Source organism: Simochromis diagramma, unplaced genomic scaffold (genome assembly GCF_900408965.1).
Source record: "Simochromis diagramma unplaced genomic scaffold, fSimDia1.1 OVJJ01000107.1, whole genome shotgun sequence".
Taxonomy (NCBI): domain Eukaryota; kingdom Metazoa; phylum Chordata; class Actinopteri; order Cichliformes; family Cichlidae; genus Simochromis; species Simochromis diagramma.
Genome location: NW_024387209.1, coordinates 2,433,214 through 2,460,890, shown reverse-complemented (window position 1 = coordinate 2,460,890; position 27,677 = coordinate 2,433,214). Strand labels below are relative to the sequence as shown.

The 27,677-nt window shown below is 42.3% G+C and overlaps 1 protein-coding gene, 1 long non-coding RNA gene and 2 pseudogenes across 2 annotated transcripts; all 4 read left to right on the top strand.

Annotated features, from left to right (window-relative positions):
- The first annotated feature begins 232 nt into the window (after positions 1-232).
- LOC120746377 lies at positions 233-7,668 on the top strand. The gene is made up of 3 exons (XR_005698839.1): positions 233-243; positions 3,236-3,242; positions 7,500-7,668. It is a non-coding gene; the product is annotated as an uncharacterized LOC120746377 (long non-coding RNA).
- LOC120746376 lies at positions 296-5,183 on the top strand (annotated as a pseudogene).
- A 6,213-nt stretch (positions 7,669-13,881) lies between the features above and the next one.
- Positions 13,882-14,814, top strand: LOC120746036 (annotated as a pseudogene).
- Positions 14,815-15,607: 793 nt separating this feature from the next.
- On the top strand, positions 15,608-20,977 carry LOC120746256 (E3 ubiquitin-protein ligase TRIM39-like). The gene is made up of 2 exons (XM_040051636.1): positions 15,608-16,001; positions 18,124-20,977. Exons 1-2 carry the CDS (start codon positions 15,873-15,875, stop codon positions 19,804-19,806), a joined length of 1,812 nt encoding a protein of 603 aa, XP_039907570.1. The 5' UTR covers positions 15,608-15,872; the 3' UTR covers positions 19,807-20,977.
- The last annotated feature ends 6,700 nt before the right edge of the window (positions 20,978-27,677 follow it).

Below are 27,677 nucleotides of genomic sequence, written 5' to 3'. Positions count from 1 at the left end.
ATTAAGACAGAACAGCATTTCAGAATTCAAACCAAACAGAAAATATCAGCACAAAGATTTCCCTTCAGCTTTTCCAAAAAGCCTGCTCCATGTGACTGAAATGTAACACACATGCACACAGGTCCATAAGTACCTGCAGGAACTGCAGAAAGAGGTGGAGACTCAACTTAGTCAGACCACATTTGAATGTATCCTGATAAATATTCATAGCAAAAGTTGCCACTGAGCCGGCAGAAGGAAGAGGTGGAGCAGCATCTGAAAGAATCTAAAAGTGAAACTTAAAGCGAGTTTCTCTTCAAAAGTGCATCAAACTGTGCTCATCCAACCTTTCTCAGCAGCACAGCAGAGCTTCTGTTCAACACTGGTAAGTACAGATGTCCATGATCACACTGTTTTAAAGGGCAACTGTTGATCCCCCTCATTTTATAACCTGTAAACAGGATGAGGGGAGACTGGTGTGACGTTCATTAAGTCCCTTAGCAGCGCCGATTCAGAGTACAAACTGTCGTTAACCACTTAGAGGGGAATGACTGGATTCAGAGCATGAGGAGATTCATAGAAAGATACTAGAAATATTCTTATTGAATTAGAGACATCAAAATTACCTACAAAGGTCAGCGGTGCAGCTTTTTCTTTCCAGATGTTGAACTTCAGCTCTGCACAGAGGCTGAAATAACAAATGTGTTTTGTTCTTCGGTTGTTGTTTCAAAAGGTTGAAATGAGAGTTGACTTTATAGCGGCACTCATCAGACTACATGTGTTGGACTTGAGACAAAGAAGTTTACAGTTAAAATCTTTGATCTCATCACAGTCACATTAGTTCCAATTCACTAGCTTGGACCACATCCTCATGAGGTTTGACAGCATTTCTAACAGATACTGGCAGATAACTTGAGCATGACTTGAGGCTGCGGTTTGCGGAGGGTGGTGGCTCCCCTGGCCTGGCAGATCATTTTGTACTAATGAGAAGTAAATTAACTGAAAAAGGGAGGGGCATGGAAATAAGAACAAAAAGTTTTTAGTGCAGGGGGATCATATATAGATAGAGGAGTGGAGATCACTTATCTGATTTTCAGACAGCAGGAAAGAGCACGTATGGAAAAATCAGATAAGTGATATCCACTAAAAATGCTACAGTGGGATGCAAAAGTTTGGGCAACCTTGTTAATAGTCATTATTTTCCTGTATAAATCCTGTGAAACACTGTGAAACACTATGGCTCAAACATGCCTTCCCCCTCCCTTCTTCCTTTATCCAGGCTTGAGGTCAGCACTAGGAGGGGACTGGCTTGTGACCCTCTTGTGGCTGCATTTGTCCCAAGTAGAGAAAAATATGTGAAACTCAGTGTGTAGACAACTCTGTAGTGTGAACTTTTTGCTCACAGGGATTACATACACTAACCTTATGCAACCGAACATTCACAAGGTGAACAAGAGATTTGTGACAGGAAAGAAGAAAAAAACACAATTTAAACATAATTAAAAGTGAATTTGAAATAAAATCAGTTTCTCTTCTTTCTCACTCAGAGTGCAGACATGTCTGCTGCCAGCTGTCTTCTATCTGAAGATCAGTTTCTGTGCTCCATCTGTTGGGATGTCTTCACTGATCCAGTCTCCACACCATGTGGACACAACTTCTGCAAAAACTGCATCAGTCAACACTGGGATATCAGTGAGAAGTGTCAGTGTCCTTTGTGTAAAAATGTGTTCTACACAAAAACTGAGCTGCACACCAACAATTTCATCTCTGACATGGTTTCTCAGTTCAGACTTGAAACTCAGCAGAAATCCACCAGCAGCAGCAGCTCAGAGCAACAAGCTGCCAAACCAGGAGAAGTTCCCTGTGACATCTGCACTGGAACCAAACTGAAGGCTCTGAAGTCCTGCCTGGTGTGTCTGGCCTCCTTCTGTCAGACTCACCTGGAGCCTCATCTGACAATGAAAGGTCTGAAAAGACATCAGCTGATCGATCCGGAGGAGAACCTGGAAGGCAGGATGTGTATGAAGCACAATAAACCTCTGGAGCTGTTCTGTAAGACTGATCAGACATGTGTTTGCATGCTCTGCTCTGTCATAGACCACAGGACTCATGAGTCTGTTCCTATGAGAGAAGAATATGAAGGAAAGAAGGCAGAACTGGGGAAGACTGAGGCTGAAATTCAACAGATGATCACAAACAGACTACTGAAGATTCGAAAGATCAAAAAGTCAGAGAAGATGAGTAAAGATGCTGTTGACAGAGAGAAAGCAAAAGGTGTTCGGGTCTTTACTGCTCTGAGCAAGAGTCTCAGGAGACGTTTGAGCAAGCTCATAAAGGAGATAGAAGACAAACAGGAAACAACAAAGAAACAGGCTGAAGGTTTCATCAAAGATCTGGAACAGGAAATCTCTGAGCTGATGAAGAGAAGCTCTGAGGTGGAGCAGCTCTCACGCTCTAAAGATCACCTCCACCTCCTCCAAAGCTTCTCCTCTCTCCAAGCTGCTCCAACCACCAAGGACTGGAGAGAGGTCAGTATCCATCCACCATCATATGAGGGGACTGTGGTGAGAGTTGTGGATCAGCTGAAGGAGACACTCAGTAAAGACATGAAGAAGCTGTTTGAGGCTGAGCTGAAGAGGGTCCAGCAGTATGCAGTGGATGTGACTCTTGATCCTGATACAGCACATCCTAAACTCATCCTGTCTGATGATGGAAAACAAGTACACTGTGGTGATAAGAAGAAATGTCCAGACAACCCAGAGAGATTTTCTGAAGAGATTGCTGTTTCCGGAAAGCAGAGTTTCTCTTCAGGCAGATCTTACTTTGAAGTTCTGGTTAAAGGGAAGACCGAATGGGCTTTAGGAGTGGTCAGAGAGTCAGTCAACAGGAAGAAAAAAATCACACCGAGTCCCTGAGAAAGGTTACTGGACTGTAGGAGTATATGAAAACATTTGTGTAGCTTTTGAGGATCCTGAAGTCCGTCTCCCTCTTCAGTCTTATCCTGACAAGGTCGGGGTGTTTGTGGATTATGAGGAGGGTCTGGTCTCCTTTTTTGATGCAGATCATGCAGCTCTTATCTATTCCTTTACTGGCTGCTCCTTCACCGGGAAACTCTACCCATTCTTCTGTCCTGGTGTTAATGATGATGATAACTCTGCACCTCTGATCATCTGTCCTGTCAATCAGTCAGTCCGATCTTTCTCCATGAGGAAATCAGATCAAAATCAGGTTAATCTCATCATTTAAGCCAACATAGAGAAGAAGTCCTAAAAACAGAACTGCGCAAACTGCACCTGCTGTTGGAGACCAGGTTATATGGTTAGACTTTGCAGAACAAGCTAATAACCTGACCTGTATTTCATTTTTTTGTTAAACTGCTTATACTGTTTACCCAAAAAGTCCAATCTGTCTTTCTCTCAAACTCTCCTTTTCTCTTCTTTCAGTGTTTAAAGACAAATATCCCTGATTGTTAATTTTTGCTTCAATCACCTGCACTACTTAGAAACGTGCACACATAAATTTAAAAGAATGTTAGATGGCCAGTTGCAGACACGATAACTGGCACCTGATATCAGTCATGACCACTTCTTAGCAATTCCTGCAATACAAGCAGCTTCTCTCCACCAGTTTTAACCAGTCCAATAGATGCACGCTCTCATATAAAACTCTGTGAAGTGCTAAGAAATGTTACTCTCTTTTGGGAAGTTGGCCGCAGCTGATTGCTCACAGAGTGTAGCTTCCTGAACATTGGGGGGTCCATGTACATGTTCATATCTGATCACCCAACTTTTTATGTGACATTTATATGAACAAGATTGCTTTTTATGCAGCACTGTTTAGGCTAAAATCAAGGTTGATGTTTGAATTGTTGTAGTGACATGAAATAATTTCCCTTGAAGTCAAAGTAACCAAAAGGGGGCTGGTGACACAGGACACCTATTAAAGGCTTGCTGTTGCCAGCCTGTGGAGCAGGAGCAGCCTCCTCAAGGCCAGAACCGACTGATGGGTCGGCCAAGCTGATGGGTGTTTCTCAGCCTGTGGCACAGCAACATCAAGGCTCACTGACTGGTGGCAGCGGACCCACTGTTGCGTCCCTGCTGGGAGCCCCCCCACAAACCACTTAAAGACAATCAGATTCAGAAGCCCTTCCACTTTGTGTGACTGTAGCCATCTGGCCACTGCATCACTCAACCACCTGGCGCATGTAATGTGGTTATCCTCCAACCCCATCCAACCCCCTGGAAGCATCAGCATTAGTCCTTGGGCACAAGGTCCGGGTGGTCCATTATCGCCTGGTTGACATCCTCAAGATGGGCCATCACCACTTTGGGCAGATTGAGGTCGGTTGCCTAGGCTAGCCCCAACAGCAGAAGCATCCATCCGGTGAAGCATCATCACCACTGTAGCTGAGTGAAGCAGCTTATCTGGTGCTCAGCCTGGTCCCATAGCCAGTTGAACTGATCTTGATGCACCACCCCCAGCTCCCGGAGCATGGCGGCTAGCTCCACCAGCATCGTCCAGTACTTCTACTGGCTGCACTGGTCATGGATCTGTCATCCTACAACTGAGTTTTAGGCACCATTGTGACACAAAGTCCCCGACACATACACATTGTTACAGGGCTCATGACATTTATTTACAGCATTCTCTTGTTCAGGTTGCTTTGTGCAGCTTTCTAGCTGACTTATTTCTGGCACAGCCCTCCCTTCGGTCCCAGCTGGCTACTGAACTAGCAAGTGCAAGACGAACCAAACAGCACTGGTTGCTCTGCCAGCCTCCTGGCACTGTGCTGAGTCCACTGCACCATCAGTCTGTCCACACTCCCACCACAAAGCTGATAGAACTATGAAAATGCTTGAAAATTGTCTCACTGATGCTCAGCAGAGAAAGCTGCATGGTGTGGCATTCTGTAATTCATCCAATTTTCAATAAAATTGATCGCTATTCCTTTTAGAGTGAAAATGTTTGGAAAGATTTTGATATATCTAGATCTCAATGAGCAGTCTGAATCACGATGACATAAAAATACTGTCGTTTTAAACTGTAATGAACATGTAATGGCAGCACACTAAGATGTGTAAAAACTAAGATATACTGTTCATCCGGTTCATCTCAGGTTGTCCTTCATCTGTTTTGTGACATGACTGATCTTTAAATAAGACTTTCTACTATTTCAAGGAAGATAAATAAAGGCGTGTCTTTTACTTTGGGCTCCTGGTTTCAGCTTTTTAAAAATCTTGGTTGTGGCTCAGGTGAACATTTCCAGATTGAACTTGTTGACTGGCTGTTTGTAGCCTGTGAGCTAAAAAAGATTTGACACTTCGACCTAAAACTGTTTCCTGTCATCTGCAGACTGAGGGATCTTACAGGGATGGTGATGCTGTTTTCAAGAGATATGATTTTTCAATAGGCACTGGTTTCTGGTCCGGAGGAGTTTAATGTTCTGACACATTGAAGGATCTGTCAGGTCACAAATTTTGAAGCCAATACGATAACCTTATCCCACCAACGCTGTGGAGGTCAAGCTTTTCAGATCCAAGAATCCAGACTCATAATGATTCTCTGGAAAAGAGTAGAATTCTTAGAACAGAGTTTATTAAACATTGTCATATGAACAGCAGAACAGTACATTTAAAAGCAGAAATAACACATAAAAAGCAAGCAAACGAAAAGTGAAGCAACTCTGGGGTGCAGAGCCTTAAAACACAAAAAGAAAACACACACAAAAGACAGACAGGAAAGAAGCAGCAGAGAAAAGCTACTCAATGCATATCAGACTCATGTTATATAGGGATAGTGATTCCCCCCTCCCATCATTGGGTACCCTTTCATACTTTGTTTTTCTTTTCATCTTCCACTTATGATATAAACAACCCTACACCATAACTTCTTGCAAACCAGCATTTCAGCCATCATTGCATTGGGTTCTTTTGTCAGTTTTATGGCCAAAGTGAGTCTAAAAGTCTGCAGAAAGGCTGTTAATCAGTAAATCCATTCAACAATTTTGTTGGGTGCGCATGCCAGACATAAAGTGCTATCCATGCTGAGTAAGGGTTTACTTCTTCGCCTTCTGGTGTTTGAGACGAGAACCAGAGTCCCAGGTGCATGCCCTGCAAAGGCCAGGTTATTTACTTATAGAGATATTGAAAGGGCTGTACTTCTGCTTTACAGTCATTTAAAGAGTTGCCTGCTTTGGCTTTACAGTCATTCACAGAGCTGTATGCTTTTGTCTTGCACCCGTTTAAGGGGCCATACGCTTTTATCTTACAGCCCCAGAAAGGGCCACAGTCATTTGCTTTACAGCCTTTACAGGGTCCTATGTGCATACTTTAGCAGTGTCAAACTGAATTAACCTTTTGTTGGACCAGTAACAGTTGGCCATAACACTATCAAAGGTTTCTTACTGATCCTCATTGTTACAATTTTAAACAGTATTAATCTGCATGTGTTCAGAGAACAAATAGCAAAAAATTTTCTTAATATAATGGTAGATATATTTAACCTAAATAAATGGGCCATGTGATGTGAGCATGCAAGTTAAATGCTTAACACAGTGACTCCACTATAAACACTTTATTGTGAGTATGCACAGTATATATATGAGTATACATGATTACACACATTTTATGAGAGTAACTATGATTACATGTCTAGTGTGTAGAGATATATATGTCATAATAGAATCCACAACAGACCAGAGCTAAATAATAATCCTGTTCATCTGTTATTCTGTAAAACTTTAGTAATACAATATTTCCACATGATCTGATTCTTTTTCTGCTGTTCAGGTTTCGTTCCTGCTGTTCGAACATCTTTTTAAAAACTACTACTAATAATTGCTGACAGTGTAACCCAGTGTTAGTCATCTGATATGTGATGTATACTATGCAGTTCCATTCAGTTCTATGCAATACTAAAGTATTATGATATCATTGATTTACGACTGTCACCACAACATATGAGCTCACATTTAGCTTTGAGAGAGCAGGCTTGTGTGAGTCTACTGCAGGAAATATGACTGTAACGCTGCTGAAACCAGTGTGTTTTCACATTTTTTAAAGGGATGAAATGAGAGTTGATTTAATAGCGGCACTGATCAGACTACATTTATTTGCTGCTCCCCCTAAAATATTAATAACAATCCATGAAGCAGTCAGGTAATAGATCCTGGATCATTAATTCAAACCAAACATATGATGTAAGTGATGTTCTTGTAAGTGACGGATATACCAGGGATGTTGAAGTGAGACAACATACACAATTCTTATATTAAGTTCAGTTCAGTTTTATTTATACAGGTGCCAAATCACAACAACAGTCGCCTTAAGGCGCTTTAAACTATAAGGCAGACCATACAATAATACATAGAGAGAAAAAACCCAACAATCATATGACCCCTTATGAGCATGACTCATAAGGGGTCAGTGGGAAGGAAAAACTCCCTTTTAACAGGAAAAAATCTCCAGCAGAACCAGGCTCAGAGAGGGGCGGCCATCTGCTGTGACTGGTTGGGGTGAGAGAAGGAAGACAGGATAAAAGACATGCCGTGGAAGAGAGCCAGAAATTAATAACATATGATTAAATGCAGAGGTTTATTAGCACATAGTGAGTAAGAAAGGTGACTGAAGAAGAAATGCTCAATGCATCATGGGAATCCCCAGCAGCCTACACCTGTTGCAGCATTACTAAGGGAGGATTCAGGGTCACCTGATCCAGCCTTAACTATATGATTGAGCAAAAAGGAAAGTTTTAAGCCTAATCTTAAAAGTAAAGATAGTGTCTGTCTCCCAAATCCCAACTAGAAGCTGGTTCCATAGAAGCTGGCCTGAAAACTGAAGGACCTGCCTCCCATTCTACTTTTAAATACTCTAGGAACAGCAAGTATGTCTGATGTGTGAGAACAAAGTGCTAGAGTTGTACTATAGGTCATTAAGATAAGATGGGGCCTGATTATTTAAGACCTTGTATGTGAGGTGCAGGCTTTTGAATTAATTTTTGGATTTAACAGGGAGCCAATGAAGGGAAGCCAATACAGGGGAAATATGCTCTCTTTCTAGTCCCTGTCAGTACTCTTGCTGCAGCATCTTGGATGACTTAGAGAGATAGGTTGATCATATGCATATGTAATGTAAGGTGTTATGATGACATCAAAGGAAGCTTCAACTAAACCAGATTTACGGTGCTGTGCAAAAGTTTTAGCCAAGTGTCGAAAAAATGCTGTAAACAAAGAATGCTTTCAAAAATTGAAGTGTTAATCATTTATTTTTATCAATCAACAAAATGCATTGCATGAACACAAGAGAAATCTAAATCAAATCAATATTTGGTGTGACCACCCTTTGCCTTCAGCACAGCATCAGCTCTTCTAGGTACACTTGCACACATATTTTAAGGAACTCAGCTGGAGAACTAATCCTTCTGTCTCTTCATGTAATCCCAAACACACTAGATGATGTTGAGATCAGGGCTCTGTGGGGGCCATACCATCACTTCCACTACTACTTGTTCTTCTTTAAGCTGAAGATAGTTCTTAATGATTTTGGATGTATGTTTGGGGCCGTTGTCCTGCTGCAGAACACATTTGGGGCCAATAAACAATGATTTATATTTCTGAAAGCATTCTTTGTTTACAGACTTTTTTCCACACCTGCCTAAAACTTTTGCACAGTACTGTATATCATATCCTTGACTCAGCATAACACTACATGATGTCAGAGGACATCTGAAGATGGTGAAATTCCCATCTGCCGAAGCCTTTGATTTCTCAAGGCTGAAGCAGTGGCCTGTGTTGCTACGAAGCTCAGCCTAGTGGAAGGCGATGTCCGGGTCGCTACACTGCTATATTCACTCGGGAAAGAAGCAGAACAAGTGTTAAAGACCCTCACATTTGAAGAAGGGGAAGATGAAGGTGAGCATGAGACAACTATTTCATCCCCAAAGTGAACACAATACATGAAAGAGCTTGTTTTCATCAGCACATTCAAAGGTTGGGGGAAACCACAGAGAAATACATAAGAACACCCCATGTGTTAGCAGACACCTGTAATTTTGGCTGTGTTAAAGAAGAAAATACCCTTGAATGATTGGTCATTGGAATACTCAACAAAAAGATATCAGACAAGCTGAAAAAGATGCCTGATTTAACCCTCAATAAAACAGTGGAGCTTGTGAGACAGCGAGGGGCTAGTGCTTGTGCAAACCTAAGTTAAGTTGCTTACAAAACCCAGCTACACAGGGACAAGCAGAAGCACAGTAAAAGCCATGCAAACAAAGCACAGAACACAGGAGTCAAAGTGAAACAGTACCAAAATGTGAATAAATGTCACAAATGTACAAGATATAGTTGAGTACATCCAAAGAACGATAAACGTCAGGGCAGAAATGTGAAACGTGGTAGCTGTAAAAAGCTGGGCCATTTCGCGTTTGCTAGTCGCTCCCGTGTGGTCAATAAAGTGTTTGCACCACACAAGAAAGTGAAAGTAATGCGACCTACTTTCTACGAGGAATCACAGATGTGGAAGATTCTACAAAGGGATGGACTGTAAAACTACTAATACAAGGTTCTCAAATAATCTTTAAGATTGACTCAGAGATTGATAGTGTTATACCAACAGACAGCATCTGATAAACTTGCCTGTAAGCCAAAACTAAGAAATAAAAAACCAGTGAAGCAGTTATACAGCCCTGGAAGCAAACTGAACTGTGTAGGTAGTTTATTTTATAGTCACCACAATGAGGAAGGAGAAAAGAATGAGGTTTAAAGTCAACATGAATAAAGCTTCACAAGGCATTCACCTCTTAAGTCACAATGTTGCAGCTACCATGGGCCTGATGAAACTCATGGAAGAAATAGGAGCTTCAGAACAAATCTGTGAGGGGAGGTTGAAATCAAACCCATCAGGATCACACTCCGAGAGCGTGCACTTCCTTACAGTGTGATGACTGCAAGGATAATGTCAGTATCCATGTTACCAAAAGTGAAGAAAGAACTGGATCATTTGGCAAACTGTGGTGTGATTCAACCAATTCCAGAGCCAACTGAGTGATGTGCTCCGATAAATTTCTGTTGGAAACAAGAAACAGATCAGAATCCGTGTTGATTTGTAAGAGCTGAATAAGGCACCATAAAAAGAAAAATATGTTTTACCAACTTTTGATGACATTTTGCCTAAACTTGCAGGTGCCAAAGTATTTTTTCTGTTAGATGCTGCAAGCAGGTTCTGGCCAATACCACTTTATATGGACAGCACCAAACTGACAACTTTTATAACCCCATTTGACAGATACTACTTCAGCAGGCTACCAGGGGACAGAACTCTTGAAAGGACGTGAAGGAGTAGCAGTCTATCCTGTCAATATACTGATATATGTGATATAAAGTGACCACAAGTGTGTTGTGTTGTGTTTCCACAGTATTTAACCGTCTTCCCAAATACATCGCACACAACATAATGTCTATGCTGAACGTAAACTCAGTTATGATCTGCGAACAAAGTCAAGATTGCGTGTTTTGTGGTCTAATGTTTTGTGCCTCGGATTTCTCATTGGCTCGCACTCTTGCAGAGCATAGCACACACATAAATGAGAGGCGATTGTAGTTCCTATTAATAGTGTATTACTGACTATCCTGCTAACTGGCGAGTTTGCTTTTGTCTGTATGTCATATTTACGATTAAAAATAAAAAAGTTACAAATTAAAAAGTTTAATCAAATTGGATATTGATATTTTCATATGGGAATTGATCCTGCAACATGAAAGGCTGGTAATGGAAATATAGATATTTCAGGATCGCTCCTCACATCACTACCCCTCAGTGAGTGAATGCCATGGTAGACAGCAGTGAGGAGGAGAGTGTGAGTGCGTTGCAAAATATGACTGACACCCATAAATGAAGCAGCATCTGACTGCAGTTAAAAGAAGAAGCAGATACTGTCATGATCGGAGGCAATAAGACGCAGGGTTCTCAAGCATGAACCGCTTTTATTGAATTGTAGCAGCAGTGTACGTGGCTACATCAATTTCTGAAAAACATATACACACCAGTATTCTAGCGACCTCTAGTGGCTGCCCCCATGGTAGCCTTACTAGGACAACATAAACAGATTTCACAACACTAACTAAGAGGAGGAACCGCATCAGCCTATCAAAGCTGAGGCATTTGATTTTTCTGAATGTTAACCTGCACTGAGGACATACTGTTTGGCTACTGAGTTTGGTTCTGCTTTTGTTCTGTGGATTTGTTTACAGTGTTTGTTTTTGTGTTAAATTAGAATTCAAAGTTTGATTAAAATATTAACGAGCCCACTGAGCCCAGCCCATCAGTCTGAGGATGGTAGATGCTAGTCCGAATAGATTTAACGCCCAGTAATTCTTACAGCTCAAAGTGCGAGACATGAACGATGTGCCCTGGTTAGTCAGTATTTCTTTCGGAATACCGACCCGGGAGATGACCTGACGGCTAACCGCCGGATTTAACCTATGCGTTTTGCCCCTAAATTTTAGCAGCAGCGACGCTACCGGATTCTTGTGAATATCCCCGTGCACACATCTCACCTCCACCCACTCTGCTTCCAACAATGCCCCGGGACGAACCAGGCTCTGGTGCACCAGGGTCTCCGTGCAGCCCGTGTCGACCAAGGCATGGCTTATACACCCTTGACACCTTACCGGTATGTGGTATGTCCCTCCTGAACCGGGGCGGGTGCTGGAGTCCCAGCGACCAGGAACACCTGCCTGACCTCCATAAGCAGACACTCCCGGCGCAGATGCCCTGGCCACCCGCACTTCCAGCACTCCGGCCCCGGCGTCTGTGCAGCTCCTCGTGGCTCCAGGGCAGCACCAGCCGCTGCTGGAGTCCCAGCTGGAAGCAGCGGTAGGAATGGGTTTCTAGAGCTCCACCTTGTGTTCCTTTCCGCCGCGGCCGCCATCCCCCCTCCAACCTGCCACCCCGGGCAGCCGCTATGACGGGCCCCGGCTGTTCTGCCGTGGCTCCTCCCGTGCAAGTCCTGGGACCGCTGCTAGATGGTCCTCCGCCAGCGTGACCACCGCTGTCAGAGTCACCGGGCGGTGGCAGCGGACCCAGTGAGCCGTAGCCTCCGGCAACCCCTCCAGGAACTGCTCGAGGACAACCAGATTGAGCAGCTGAGCTTCCTCCGGTGAAGTCCCGGCCGCACCCACCTAGCTGCTGCATCCTCCAGCTGACGAGCCTAAGCAAATGGCCGCTCCCCTCCTGTCATCCTGCTGGCTCGGAACCACCGCCGAGAGGCCCAAACAGTCCAGGCCCATTCATCCTCCGGCCATTGGCAGGCCAACGCCGTGGCCTGGAAAGCTTAGACCAGCAGAGGTCTTCCCCCTCCACCATCCGGTTTAACGGCCACAGTCCCCAAGAGCTGCCCCGGGGCCGCGGTCTGCTGCTCCGATTGTTGGCGTAGCATCGCCAACTGCTGACCCTGAGTCGCAGCCTGCCGAGCCACCATCGCCGCCATGTCCTGCATGATCTGGCCCAGCATCTGTAGCGGTTGGGCAGGTGGCTGGGGCGCCGGAGGAGCAGGCGGGTTGGGCTGGAGATGCGACATTGCGGCCTGAGTTTCGGCACCGCTGTGATGTCAGACCCCAACACATGCAAACAGACCGTGGGTATGGTGACAGCACACTTATTTTATTATCACTGTTGTTCACTGTGGTTTCAGCTTACTACACGGGACACAGACACTCCCGCTCAGCGGTCACTCCGCTCTCCCTCCTCGACTGTCACTGAAACATAAAAAGAGTCACAATCAGTCACTTGTCCCCAACACCTGTTCAGCCCCGCCTCCATGCCGCCCCGGGAGCTCACCGTGCCCACCCCTCCTCTGCAGCCAGCCAGAGACCACACCCATGCCACAAAGTTAAAGCTTGATCAGCTGTTTTTTGAATTTATTTAATATTACTTTCTAATATCAACTGATGTTTGCTGGAGCCACAACTGTAAAAGCTGCTGGTCATGATATCGGTTTGGATATGTGGTGAGAGGGAAACATGAAGATGAAACCAGGAGATGTCCTTACTGAATCATCAGAGCTGAACAGGTGATGGAGAAACACGTTTACCTTTTAGGTGACATGAATGGGTTGAAGGGAAGCTATGAACTGTTTCTGAGAGACAAATAACACCAGCTGACAGGTGGTAACTGTGCAGGGGCGGGTCTAGCAAAGTTTTGCCAGGGGGCCAGGTAGACAGGGAAAGGGGGGCACAAAGAAATACTTTTCTTTCTTATTCTCATTTAAAATGTCTAGCTTTTACCAAAGTGGTCATCTGATGTAAAATGTATAGAAATCATATATATATATATCCCAACAAGACAGTGTACATCACTGTCACAACAGCGTTTGTTTTCATTTAAAGGCTTTATGGCTTTTCCTATAATACCTGGCGGGCCGGTCTCTAGGCATGCTAGGCGGATTTTTTGCCCCAGTCCAGCCCTGGTATTTCCACACACATTTCTACCCTGTGCTAAATTATTTTTTATAAAAATATGAACATTTACCTTCTTCTGATTTATTTATGTATTTTTAGTGCATATTTATGTCAAAAGTCACATGAAAAAAAATATTATCACAAGCAAATATTTTTTTATGTCACCGGTACAGATATTCATTGTTACTCATGTAAATAAATTCTTTGTGCCTATTCTGGTTGTGTAAAATTTAATGAGTCAACATTTTCATGGAGTTTGAAGTAAATTTTAATGCAAACCAATTAATAACTCAATAAAAACATGAGGCTGAAATTAAAATAAAAATGGTTTTACAGCCTAATGTCACTGAAAAAATAATCATAAACTGTGTGAAACTGAGTGTTTAGAGCTGTCTGAAGTCTGAACTTAGAGCGCACAAGGATCAGTTTCAAAAACACTGACCTCATTATTTGAAACTTTGGTCATGTTTAACATGAACATTCAAAATTGGAATTGTTAATAAAATCATTTTCTTTTCTTTCTCACTCAGAGTGCAGACATGTCTGCTGCCAGCTGTCTTCTATCTGAAGATCGGTTTCTGTGCTCCATCCGTCTGGATGTCTTCACTGATCCAGTCTCCACACCATGTGGACACAACTTCTGCAAAAACCGCATCAGTCAACACTGGGATATCAGTGAGAGGTGTCAGTGTCCTTTGTGTAAAAAGGTGTTTCAGACCAGACCTGAGCTGCACATCAACACTTTCATCTCTGACATGGTTTCTCAGTTCAGACATGAAGCTCAGCAGAAAGTCAGCAGCAGCATCTCAGAGCAACAAGCTGCCAAACCAGGAGAAGTTCCCAGTGACATCTGCACTGGAACCAAACTGAAGGCCCTGAAGTCCTGCCTGGTGTGTCTGGCCTCCTACTGTCAGACTCACCTGGAGCCTCACCTGATAGCTTCATGTCTGAAAAAACATCAGCTGATCGATCCTGAGGAGAACCTGGAAGGCAGGATGTGTATAAAGCATGATAATCCTCTGGAATTGTATTGTAAGACTGATCAGACTGCATGGTCTGCAGTGCTTTTGACCACAAGACTCATGAGTCTGTTCCTCTGAGAGAGGAATATGAAGGAAAGAAGGCAGAACTGGTCAAGACCGAAGCTGAAATTCAACAGATGATCATAAAGAGACGACTGAAGATTCAAAAGATCAAAAAGTCAGTGAAGATGAGTAAAGATGCTGCAGACAGAGAGAAAGCAGAAGGTGTTCAGGTCTTCACTGCTCTGAAGAAGTCTGTTGACAGACGTCTGAATGAGTTCATAAAGGAGATTGAAGACAAACAGTAAACAACAGAGAAACAAGCTGAAGGTTTCATCAAAGATCTGGAACAGGAAATCTCTGAGCTGATGAAGAGAATTTCAGAGGTGGAGCAGCTCTCACGCTCTAAAGATCACCTCCACCTCCTCCAAAGCTTTTCATCCCTGAAAGCTGCTCCAACCACCAAGGACTGGACAGAGGTCAGTATCCATCCACCATCATATGAGGGGACTCACATGGACTCAAAGGCTGCTCGAAATGCGTCCTTCATTTCCCTGAATTTTAAGGCTGTGGCAGTGTAGACTTCGTGGCCCAACATATCCCAGAATGCATAGCGCGGCGATGGGTGTGGATAAATTTGCAGAAAAAAACGGCGGATGAGGGGCGGCTGAAGAGTACACTTTAAGTACTGAATATTATGTCACTTATTTATGTGCAAATGTTTAATAACGAAGAACATTAAACATTACTGTTGGCCACATGTCGGCAAAGTTATGTGACATTAGTGACGTTTGTACTGACTTGGTTTTAAAGCCTTTACTTTAAAATATACGCCGTTCAATAGCTGAGCTTAATCTTACAGAGAATGATCAAAGCTCATGTAGCAAGAAACAAACAAATGAACAGAAGATTTTCTCCTTCATTCCTGTCAAACAAAGCTGTACGACACGTTTCCAGTGGTTAGTATCATGGTTGCTAGGCAACCTGGGCAGCGCAACGGAGGTTTTTTTTTTTCTTTCTTTTTTTTAAATTTTATTGACAAACAACAGTATCAGCGCAACGGAGGCTAGGCCGTCCCATTACACAAGCCTCGCACTTCCGGCCTTAGCGGTCTTTGAGTACGCGGCCCTTGAGGATCGTTGAGGCTGCGTACTTTAAGGCTGCAGACCCTGAATTGGGAGACAGCCCTTTTCTTTACTCTTCACTGCTTCTTCCGGTTTTCTCCTGCTCTCCACCTATGTGGGCGTGGTCTTCGGAGCGTCCTATTGTCTTTTCTTTTCTTGGCAATGAAGACGTTGCTTTTTTCTCAATTTCTTAAAAGATACAATAATAGTTGACTGAACACGAACTGTGATCACGTCCATCAATACGCATCCACGCACTGCTGAGCCACCGCCTCTCAGAGGCGGAGCAACATGCTTCAGCGTCAGAGTCCAGAAGTGAAACTCACAGTAAAGACAGCAAAACTTGTTTCTCTTCACAGGAGCGTCAAACTGAGCTCTACAGCCTTTCTGAGCAGCACAGCAGAGCGTCTTCCAACACGGGTAAGTACAGATGATCACGATCACACTGTTTTAAAGTCCACATGTTAAGCCTCCTCTTTGTAACCTGCAAATACGGTGCAGTTCACCTGCTGGTTGGGGGTATTTCCACACACGTCTCTACATTTCTCTCCTCTTATAAATTCTTTTTATAAAAATATGCAAATTCACCCTGTTCTGATTTTTAGCGCAGTGCAAACAAATGGTAAACTTTCACTTTCAGTAATCCTGATCTGCAGAGATGATGCTGCGTCATCTCTGCTGCAGACACTGTGCGATTTTTTCAGTCGCGCGATTCAGCTCCTGCTCAAACTGCACGATTGACTCGCAGGGGTTAGAAGTTCGTAGGTCACGATGCAGAGGTCTCACACTATACAGGCCCGATGCTCTGATGCGACCTGAGTGCTCAAACTGTGCGTCCATAAAATGAAGGTTATAACAGAAATTCTGTCGCTCGCTCTCTCTCTCTCTCTGTCTTTCACTCACACAGACACGCACACCACCACCATCAACTTTGCTAAATTGCTAATGAAAAACATTGATCAGGCAGCTGTTATTGAGCAGCAGTGTAGATCCCACTATTTTCACGGTTGTTGTGGTCGTGATAATTTTGTGAGGCCACACCGAAAAGGCTCGGATGAGCTTTCCAAAGCTCTACAAGTTGTGCCTCCATCGCTTGTGTCCAGATCACACGCTGCACAGCCGTGCTGCTCCGTGTTTTTCGCTGACATTTGTGTTTGCGCGTGCGCAGTGTGACAAACTACGGTGACACCCTCACGACGCTCGCGAGGATTTCAAACAGGTTTGAAATCCTCACGACCAAGCGATTGATGATCGGGAGCGGGTCGTGAGGTGTCAATCGCTTCTCGTTACCCCACGTATACTACACGATGCACGACGCACGATGAAGGCCAAAATCGGGACGATCGCCAAAACGGTCGCACGACTCAAAAATCGGCTCAAAATGGGCCAAAAATCGCACATTGTGAGCCCAGCATTAGATGTGGGGACGATCCGGAGCTGTGGAAGCAAATTTATGCCAAAACTCAGGCGACAAAAACATAATCATTAGCAAATAATTTCATGTCAAAGGTGTTTTAGATTTAATGATGTTTCACATTAACTGGTGTTAATGGTGTTAAAGCAGATTCGCTTTTCCGGAGCCGCTACAGACAAAGCAGGAAATAAACACTGAAAAGGATGTCAGTGACAGTTAGTTCAAACCCAGTCTGTCATTGTTGTTGCTCTTGACCAAATAAATATTTAACATGCCCTTAAGTTTATCTGGTAATAATCCCGTGCACGAGGCGACTGTGAAAACTGCAAACAAAACCAAACCGATGCTGTTCAGAATACCATGAAAGTTACCAAGAATCTTGTTGTTTTTGTTATCAGTTTTACCATATTTTATTACTCCCATGTGATTTCCTCGTTGTTGCCTGTCTGCACTCAAATGGGGTCCAGTCCACTAATGCCACCTGTGTCCAAGTGCCATAGCCTACAATCAGATTAACTTGTGATACATCTGCATCTGACTCTATCAACACATTGAGTAGAAGCTGATTGCACTCACACTTGAAGCATTTAAATCGACCCACAAACATCATGTTCAAAGATGGATTGTTAAGACTAAAATCAGTCATTAAGCAAACAACAACAAGGATCATTTATTTCTGTTTATTTAAAATGTGTAACATCTGTAATCGCTTTCTGCACAAGGAAAGTCCACGTGGTTTCACTTTCCACAGCAGGTCCATTCAATCATTCCATTAAAAGACGCAACAAATGAAAAACTTCATAACGAGGATCAGGAAAGGAAGTGTGCCTCAGGACCTGGCAATTATAATTTGGCCAAAATACCTTAACCCATGAAATATAATTATTTGCTTGTATTCATTTTTTTCCTCGCATGCACGATGAGGCTAACTAATAATAAAAAAAGATTAATTAAAAAAGTTAGTATTTTAAAAAAGGCTTTACAGCCTAATGTCATTGAAATAAATTATTATAAACTGTGTTTAGAGCTGTAAGAACTTTGACCTCAGTATTTGAAACTTGGGTCATGTTTAACCTAAACATCCACTAGTGGAATTAATAAAATTAGTTTCTCTTCTTTCTCACTCAGAGTGCAGACATGTCTGCTGCCAGCTGTCTTCTATCTGAAGATCAGTTTCTGTGCTCCATCTGTCTGGATGTCTTCACTGATCCAGTCTCCACACCATGTGGACACAACTTCTGCAAAAACTGCATCAGTCAACACTGGAATATCAGCTACAGGTGTCAGTGTCCCATGTGTAAAAAGGTGTTCAGGATGAGACCTGAGCTGCACATCAACACTTTCATCTCTGAGATGGTTTCTCAGTTCAGACTTGAAGCTCAGCAGAAAGTCAGCAGCAGCATCTCAGAGCAACAAGCTGCCAAACCAGGAGAAGTTCCCTGTGACATCTGCACTGGAACCAAACTGAAGGCTCTGAAGTCCTGCCTGGTGTGTCTGGCCTCCTACTGTCAGACTCACCTGGAGCCTCACCTGACAGCTTCACGGCTGAAAAGACATCAGCTGATTGATCCTGAGGAGAACCTGGAAAGCAGGATGTGTATGAAGCATGATAAACCTCTGGAGCTGTTCTGTAAGAACGATCAGACATGTGTCTGCATGCTCTGCTGTGTTTTTGACCACAAGACTCATGAGTTTGTTCCTCTGAGAGAAGAATATGAAGGAAAGAAGGCAGAGCTGGGGAAGACTGAGGCTGAAATTCAACAGATGATCCAGAAGAGACGACTGAAGATTCAGGAGATCAAAGAGTCAGTGAAGATGAGTAAAAATGCTGCAGACAGAAAGAAAGCAGAAGGTGTTCAGGTCTTCACTGCTCTGAAGGAGTCTGTTGACAGACGTCTGAATGAGTTCATAAAGGAGATTGAAGAGAAACAGGAAACAACAGAGAAACAGGCTGAAGGTTTCATCAAAGATCTGGAACAGGAAATCTCTGAGCTGATGAAGAGAAGCTCTGAGGTGGAGCAGCTCTCACGCTCTAAAGATCACCTCCACCTCCTCCAAAGCTTCTCCTCTCTCCAAGCTGCTCTAACCACCAAGGACTGGAGAGAGGTCAGTATCCATCCACCATCGTATGAGGGGACTGTGGTGAGAGCTGTGGATCAGCTGAAGGAGACACTCAATGAAGAGTTTGAAGACTTGTTTGAGGCTGAGCTGAAGAGGGTCCAGCAGTATGCAGTGGATGTGAGTCTTGATCCTGATACAGCACATCCTGAACTCGTTGTGTGTGACGATGGAAAACAAGTACAACGTAGTGACAATAGGAAGAAATGTCCACACAACCCAAAGAGATTTTCGAAGTTTGTTTGCGTTTTAGGAAAGCAGAGTTTCTCTTCAGGCAGATTTTACTTTGAGGTTCAGATTAAATACATGACCAAATGGATATTAGGAGTGGTCAGAGAGTCAGTCAACAGGAAGGAAGCCATCACACCGAGTCCTGATGAAGGTTACTGGACTGTAGCGGAACATAAAAACATTTGTGTAGCTCTTGATAAACCTCAAGTCTGTCTTTCTCTTCAGTCTGTTCCTGAGAAGGTGGGGGTGTTTGTGGATTATGAGGAGGGTCTGGTCTCCTTCCATAATGTAGATGATGCAACTCTTATCTACTCCTTTACTGGCTGCTCCTTTATGGAAAAACTCTGCCCACTCTTCTATCCCGGTGTTAATGATGATGGTAAAAACTCTGGACGTCTGATCATCTGTCCTGTGATGGTGGGTGATGGCATCAGTGATGATGATGAGGATGATGATAACTGATCATCAGTCAGTCAGTCTGATCTTTTTTCATGAAGAGATTGCATCAATTAAAGATTAATCGTAACATTAAACCAACACAGAGAAGAAGTCCTAAGAACAGAACTGAGCAACTCAAACCTGCTGATGAAAACCATGATATTCAGTCAGAACCGGCAGGTCAAGTCAGCACGCTGAACTTTAATTGATTTGTTTGTTTTACTGTTTTCAACCTGATAACAGTATAACCCATTTTTGTAATTTCAGTTTGAAAAAGACCTTTCCTTAATTTTCTTCCAGCGTTTTAAGGCACAGATGTTGTGAAATATCAAAAAACAGGATTCAGAAACTCTTCTGCTGTTTTAACGTGTGCACTTAAATAAAAATAAAAAATAAAAATCTGAACTTTTGTTTTCTCCTTTCATGTTTTTTGATGATAATCAGCTGCTGAACTCTAGTCTTCTTCCCTGTAATGTGGCAGCAGCATATGAGGTGAACAGTTTGGGAACAGGTTCATGTCTCTGTTCTCATGGAGAAAATGATCCATTTGAGGAAATTTCATTCTGAGAATGCCAAAACTCTCCTCTTCTTTCAGTTTTTACAAGCGCAAACATTCAAACATATACTGTTCACAAATATGAGTACAAATGTTAATAATTAATTATTTTCAGGCCTGCAGTCAAACAGATTCATGTCTTTGTTCTCCTCGTCAAATTCCAAATCATCATTAATGAAGCAGATTTAAATTTAAATGGGAAAAAATAGCTTCTAACTGTTAGTTCAGGTTTTATCAGGTGGCACCAACACATTCGTCTGAAACACATTGACGTGTTTATGATTTGTTCCTGTAAATCTGTATTTCTTATTGATGCTCAGGTCAGACAAGCCCTACAGGACAGCTTTCTGTATTCCATCCAATATTTCAATAAAATTGATCTCTGTTCATTTTAAAGTGGTAATGTTTGGAAAGTTTGAGATATTTGCTAATGTTGATGAACAGTTTGAGTCTTGAAGACATAAAACTATTGTAGTTATAAACTGTAATGAATGTTTAATGGCAGCAGAATCAGATGTGTAAAAACTAAGATGTACTGTTCATCTGAAGATATCTCAGGCTGTTCTTCATCTGTTTTGTAAATAAGACTTTCTATTGTCTGCTCTGTTTCAAGGAAGATAAATAAAGACTCGTCTTTCACTTTGGGCTGCTGGTTTCAGATTTTTAAAATCTGCTACTGTGATGCTACTTTCCAGAAATCTGATTAGTGAGTTGGTCTGGTTTCTGCTCTGGAGCAGGTTAGGTCCACCGTATAGGGATTAAATCTGAATTTAGGGTAAATGGAGAAAAATCCCACACTTCTGATATGTTTTTACAATATTTTTTATAAACTCCAGTTGTGATTTATTGTCAAGAAGTATCAGTAAACTAATGAATGTACTAACCAATTAAAAATTAATTCAAGTCCAGTTTAGTTGACTGTCTTCATTAGAATAAATGTGCATTGAGTCTCAGTCACTGAATAAGGTGACTCCCTTTAACGTAAAAGCTTAATAAAGTTTAAAATGCAGAGGGAAGCCCGGTATCGGCGTGCTGATGCCGCTCCCGATCGTTTTTTTCTGACCTGGTGAAAAACCAAAACGAATGACTCGAGACAGACTTCTTCAATTCAATCAACTTCTTTATTTCAACCCCTGCACAGGAGGGAATCAGCTCAGCATAAAGCCTCTTGCAGATTCAAAGGGCAGTCCTTCTAACTGTTACATTTATATTATTCCAAAGTTCCTTATTTACCTCCCACCTTTCCTGTTATTCTGATATCACGTTCGCCTATACGACATACACAGTTTGATCAAAACAACTTCTTCCTCATCTGTCGTCTTCTACCTTTCCTTTTAAGGTCTTGCATCTTTAACCCCTTTCTTAAATGCATGTCTTAATTGTTTATGTGTGTGTGTGATGTACATGTCTGATCTGCAATGTGTGTGTGTAGGCGGGTCATGTCAAGTGTCATGAGTGTGCGCTTTGTAGGTGTTAAGTGTGTTGCGCCCGGGGTTTACGCTCTCCTCCTTAGTTCTGCTTTTCTAGTCTATACTTATCCAAAGTGTTAGACTGTTCTTAACGCTGCCCTTTGTCCCCCCCCTCCCGTTATCTACTGCAACTTCTGTGCTATTTCTTAGTATCTTGCCTATGCATCTTTTTCCTGTGATGTTGTTTCAACTATTCTTGCTCCTAAGGTCACACAGGGGCCTGCTTAAAAGTATAATGTTTAAACAGCATAATGCTAAAAAGCTATATAATGCTATATAATTCCACACCGGCCTTCTCAGTTGTCAGACATTAGTCATCATTGATTCAATGAAGAACAATGAATTAGTTGCTGTAATTCTTTTCTGCTGTTGATGTTAACTCTTGTTTCTCACTGAAATTCTGACTGAAAAATATGAGTGAAACAGCACCTCTCTAAATGCCATGTGGTGAAATAATAGATAATAATAAGAAGAAGAAGTGGTGAAATGCAGTATTCTCTGAGAGTCTGAGTTTGTCTTAAAGATGTTTCAGCTGCTTTTAAATACTGTCAGAGATGTTCTGACACCCCGAAAGAAAAAAACCAAACTAATAACTCTGTGAATCTGTAAATCTTTAATACTAAAATATTTCCACATGATGGGATTCACTTTCCTCTCCTTTCAGGTTTTATTCCAGCTGTTAAAACACATTTAAAACATTAACAGTAATCAATGAAGGAGATCCTGTGTCTTCAGTTCAAACCAAACATCTGGAGTCACAGCTGCATGATCTTCTTCTGCTTCTAATCAGGCTGATGGTCCATCTGCTTCCTTGATGTTTCAGCATCTGAGTCTTTTCCTTGTTGCTTCTTTTTCCTCCTTTTCTCGTCCTGAGTGGGTGTGGTATTGAGCGCGTCCTCCAGGTGGCGCTACGCGTCCTCTTGTCTGCGTTGCTTCTCTTTCACGATGCTCTGGAAAAGATTTTAGACCATGAAGATGTTAAGTTTTTCCATTTTTTCAATAAAATAAAAGAGATGTTGTTAGAACACCAGCACTGATCAGATTTACTGAGGCACAATCACAATTAAAATGCACTACTTATCCATGGTAACACTTTATAAACCCTGATTAAGGGTTTAATTCCTCTGGAACATGTTTTTTTTAACTGAAGGACCAGATAATCTTCCTCCTCAGTTTTATCATCCATGATTTTGGGAAAGAAAACGTTTGATTTGCTCCGTCATTTTAAGATCACCTTGTTCTATGTCTGTAATGTTTTCTAGTTCTTGTTTCTTCTTCGGAGTATGAAAGGGAGAAAGTTTCTGTTACATAAGAGGGAAACTACTGTAACATGTATGATGGATACCAACATGATGCATACATTTTTAAAAATATATTATTCACTACTTATAAATGTAGTTAATATTATACAGAATAACACAAAGTATTAAACTATACAGTTATTATACAGTTATTATACTGATGATAATACAATTATTATCATTATTTTTAGTGTACCACTAAGTATTTGCAGGTAAAAAGAATTACATCATAATTTCAGATCACATACATGGAATTTCCATTTGACTCCAGGGAAATTGAACCCTTTGTCATTGACCGTATTATAAAGTGCTACCTCAGCCACGGCTGAGCCGCCCTCTGGCGTACTCTGCATCGTGTCCATGTGTGCGAGGACTGGGCTGGGAGCTGCTCCTGTCTTTGAATACTTGCACTGTTAAAAGACCCCCTCAGAGATGACCAGTACCCGTAAAAGCTCACGCAGCATCAAAATGTTAAATATATCACAAGAAAAAATAAATAAAAAAAAATAAAAATAAAAAATATATATATATATAGATAGATAGATAGATAGATAGAGAGAGAGAGAGAGAGAGAGAGAGAGAGAGAGAGAGAGAGAGATCAACCCGTTCTTGATATATATATATATATATATCTCTATCTATCAAGAACGGGTTGATCTATCTATATCTATCTATCTGAGGTGTTTCTAAGCTACCACAGGGACATGACTTCATCAAACCTCTTTAGCAGTTTTTAAAGGCTCTGACTTTTTAAATAAAGGCTGAAATGTCTCCATCATTGAATGCTGTTATTGCACAAAACAAACATGTATAACTTAAGACATCTAGCAGTAACATATGGTCAACTTATGCTATGCAGGTAGTGCTGCTTTTCTGTGAGGATGCTCTGTGACACGGTTTTGTAAACGGACTCATGCGCAGACCAGAAGACCTTTGCAAAAACTGATAGTGTGTTTATTTACAGTGGTTGCACCGGGTGAATATATATACAAAGTGCTCGGGGGAAGGGTCCGGGGCTCCAGGGTACGAGGGAAAGGGGAAGGGTCCAAAAACACACTCTGCTCTCTCAGCAAGCAATCCCACTCCTTTTCCTCCAGTCGCTCCTCTCGCTCGCTCGCTCAGAGATACAGGGACGGGTCCGGGGAGAATCTACACATACACACACAGAAAAATCCGATTAGCTCCAGATCACAAGGAAACTCAGAGACTTAGACAGATTTGCAGAAGAACTAACGCGGGTGGCTCAACGTTCCAGCGACGAGTAGCGTAGGTCTGCCATCTTAAGAAGCCCTTCTGATTGCAGTAAACAGCGACAGGTGTGATGATGAGCACAGGTGCTTGGGCCAGGGGCGGAGCCCGCAGTGAGCACCTCCGCGACAGAGGAAAGAGGGAGAGGGAGAGAGGGAGAGAGAGAGAGAACAAAAACAAACACGTTGCCTAACCCGGAGTCAGCCGGAGAGGCACTCTGTGTGCGTTTGTTCTTCTTACATTTGAGGCATTAGTGACACAAACATTTGAAAAGTTATGTCTGTAAGTGGGCAGAAGGGATGTTATGTGGTCATTCGCGGCTCAAGAGTTGGCAGTTCGGCTTGTAATCGGAAGGTTGCCTGTTCGAGCCCCGGCTCCGACAGTCTTGGTCGTTGTGTCCTTGGACGCCAGTGTCCGGCAGCCTCGCCTCTGTCAGTGCGCCCGGGGGTGGTCTGATGAATTTGTGAGACCCCCCCCCAAAAAACAAACAAACAAACAAAAAAACAAAAACAAAAACTGCTCAACATAACTGAACTATCAAAGAAACACAGAAAATCAGATCTGTAGGGAGAGGCAGAAACTCACATGCGTAAGAAAACATCTGACTTGTTACTGGCTGATAATCACATTAAAAGTCTCTGCTTAGCCACCAGCTCTCACCTGCTGACAGAGGCAGAACGAAACCTGAAAAAAACAGAACTTTAGGGTCAGAATTCAAAAAGTGAAACTGAAAGAAATTTAAAATCTTTCTTTTAAACAAGAATCAAACTGAGCTCATCCAGCCATCCTCAACAGCACGTCCAAATGTTCAGTTGTTGGGTATTTTTTAAATGACATGTATACCTGTACACACTGGACATATACTCACATATATAATATAATCATATATACTCGTAACCATTATATACAGGGAGTGCAGAATTATTAGGCAAATGAGTATTTTGTCCACATCATCCTCTTCATGCATGTTGTCTTACTCCAAGCTGTATAGGCTCGAAAGCCTACTACCAATTAAACATATTAGGTGATGTGCATCTCTGTAATGAGAAGGGGTGTGGTCTAATGACATCAACACCCTATATCAGGTGTGCATAATTATTAGGCAACGTCCTTTCCTTTGGCAAAATGGGTCAAAAGAAGGACTTGACAGGCTCAGAAAAGTGAAAAATAGTGAGATATCTTGCAGAGGGATGCAGCAGTCTCAAAATTGCAAAGCTTCTGAAGCGTGATCATCGAACAATCAAGCGTTTCATTCAAAATAGTCAACAGGGTCGCAAGAAGCGTGTGGAAAAACCAAGGCGCAAAATAACTGCCCATGAACTGAGAAAAGTCAAGCGTGCAGCTGCCAAGATGCCACTTGCCACCAGTTTGGCCATATTTCAGAGCTGCAACATCACTGGAGTGCCCAAAAGCACAAGGTGTGCAATACTCAGAGACATGGCCAAGGTAAGAAAGGCTGAAAGACGACCACCACTGAACAAGACACACAAGCTGAAACGTCAAGACTGGGCCAAGAAATATCTCAAGACTGATTTTTCTAAGGTTTTATGGACTGATGAAATGAGAGTGAGTCTTGATGGGCCAGATGGATGGGCCCGTGGCTAGATTGGTAAAGGGCAGAGAGCTCCAGTCCGACTCAGACGCCAGCAAGGTGGAGGTGGAGTACTGGTTTGGGCTGGCATCATCAAAGATGAGCTTGTGGGGCCTTTTCGGGTTGAGGATGGAGTCAAGCTCAACTCCCAGTCCTACTGCCAGTTTCTGGAAGACACCTTCTTCAAGCAGTGGTACAGGAAGAAGTCTGCATCCTTCAAGAAAAACATGATTTTCATGCAGGACAATGCTCCATCACACGCGTCCAAGTACTCCACAGCGTGGCTGGCAAGAAAGGGTATAAAAGAAGAAAAACTAATGACATGGCCACCTTGTTCACCTGATCTGAACCCCATTGAGAACCTGTGGTCCATCATCAAATGTGAGATTTACAAGGAGGGAAAACAGTACACCTCTCTGAACAGTGTCTGGGAGGCTGTGGTTGCTGCTGCACGCAATGTTGATGGTGAACAGATCAAAACACTGACAGAAGCCATGGATGGCAGGCTTTTGAGTGTCCTTGCAAAGAAAGGTGGCTATATTGGTCGCTGATTTGTTTTTGTTTGTTTTTGAATGTCAGAAACGTATATTTGTGAATGTGGAGATGTTATGTTGGTTTCACTGGTAAAAATAAATAATTGAAATGGGTATATATTTGTTTTTTGTTAAGTTGCCTAATAATTATGCACAGTAATAGTCCAACACAGATATCCCCCTAAAATAGCTAAAACTAAAAACAAACTAAAAACTACTTCCAAAAACATTCAGCTTTGATATTAATGAGTTTTTTTGGGTTCATTGAGAACATGGTTGTTGTTCAATAATAAAATTATTCCTCAAAAATACAACTTGCCTAATAATTCTGCACTCCCTGTATATACCTACACTGGAGAGGTTTTTTTTTTTTTTTTTTAATAGAATCACTGTGATAAGCAGCTAACCTACATGTTCAAAATCACAAGACCCACAAATATTATCCACAAATCTTATTCACAATTATATTAATGAAGTTTGTGCCCCTGTTGTACGAGCAGATGTTGATCAGTACTGTTTGAAATGTAATAATTAGGATCAATAAGTAACCTCTGATTGTGTTATGACCAATGGTGACAAGTCCAAACATATAGGGTTAATTCAGCTTGGCACAGCTACGTGTGCACCTGGGACTCTTTCTCTCTCTGCGCTCATTTTCATTTCCTGTCTGTCATTTTGTGTGTCTCTGCTGTGTGTGCTTAAAGTTATCTACACCCTGGGGTTACCTTTGCTTCACTTCGCTTGATTTCCATGTGTTGTTTTATTGTAAATGCACAGGGCATGTTCATATGACACTGTTTAATCAACTCAGTTCCAAGAATTCTACTCTTTTCCAGAGGACCTTTTTGAGTGATTTAATTTTAATTGAATCTGAAAAGCTGGACTTCCACAGCATTGGTGGGATAAGGTTATCATATTGACTTCAAAGTTCGCGACCCCACACAGTCTCATCTCTTTATGACGTGGATCACTTCTACATGAACACTGGATTACAGACTAGGAGTAAAAACAAACACACATAAAGGCTAACCACAATCTGCTGCTTTGACAACTGTGACTCTTCTAATTTAAAAAAAAAAAGAATTAAGATTTAATAAAAAAATAAGATTTTCTTATTTTTTCTGGAGCTTTGATTGGGAGAAAAGAGGCTGTTGAACCCTTTAAGACATGATGCAGTGCATGCTAAATGTTGGACTG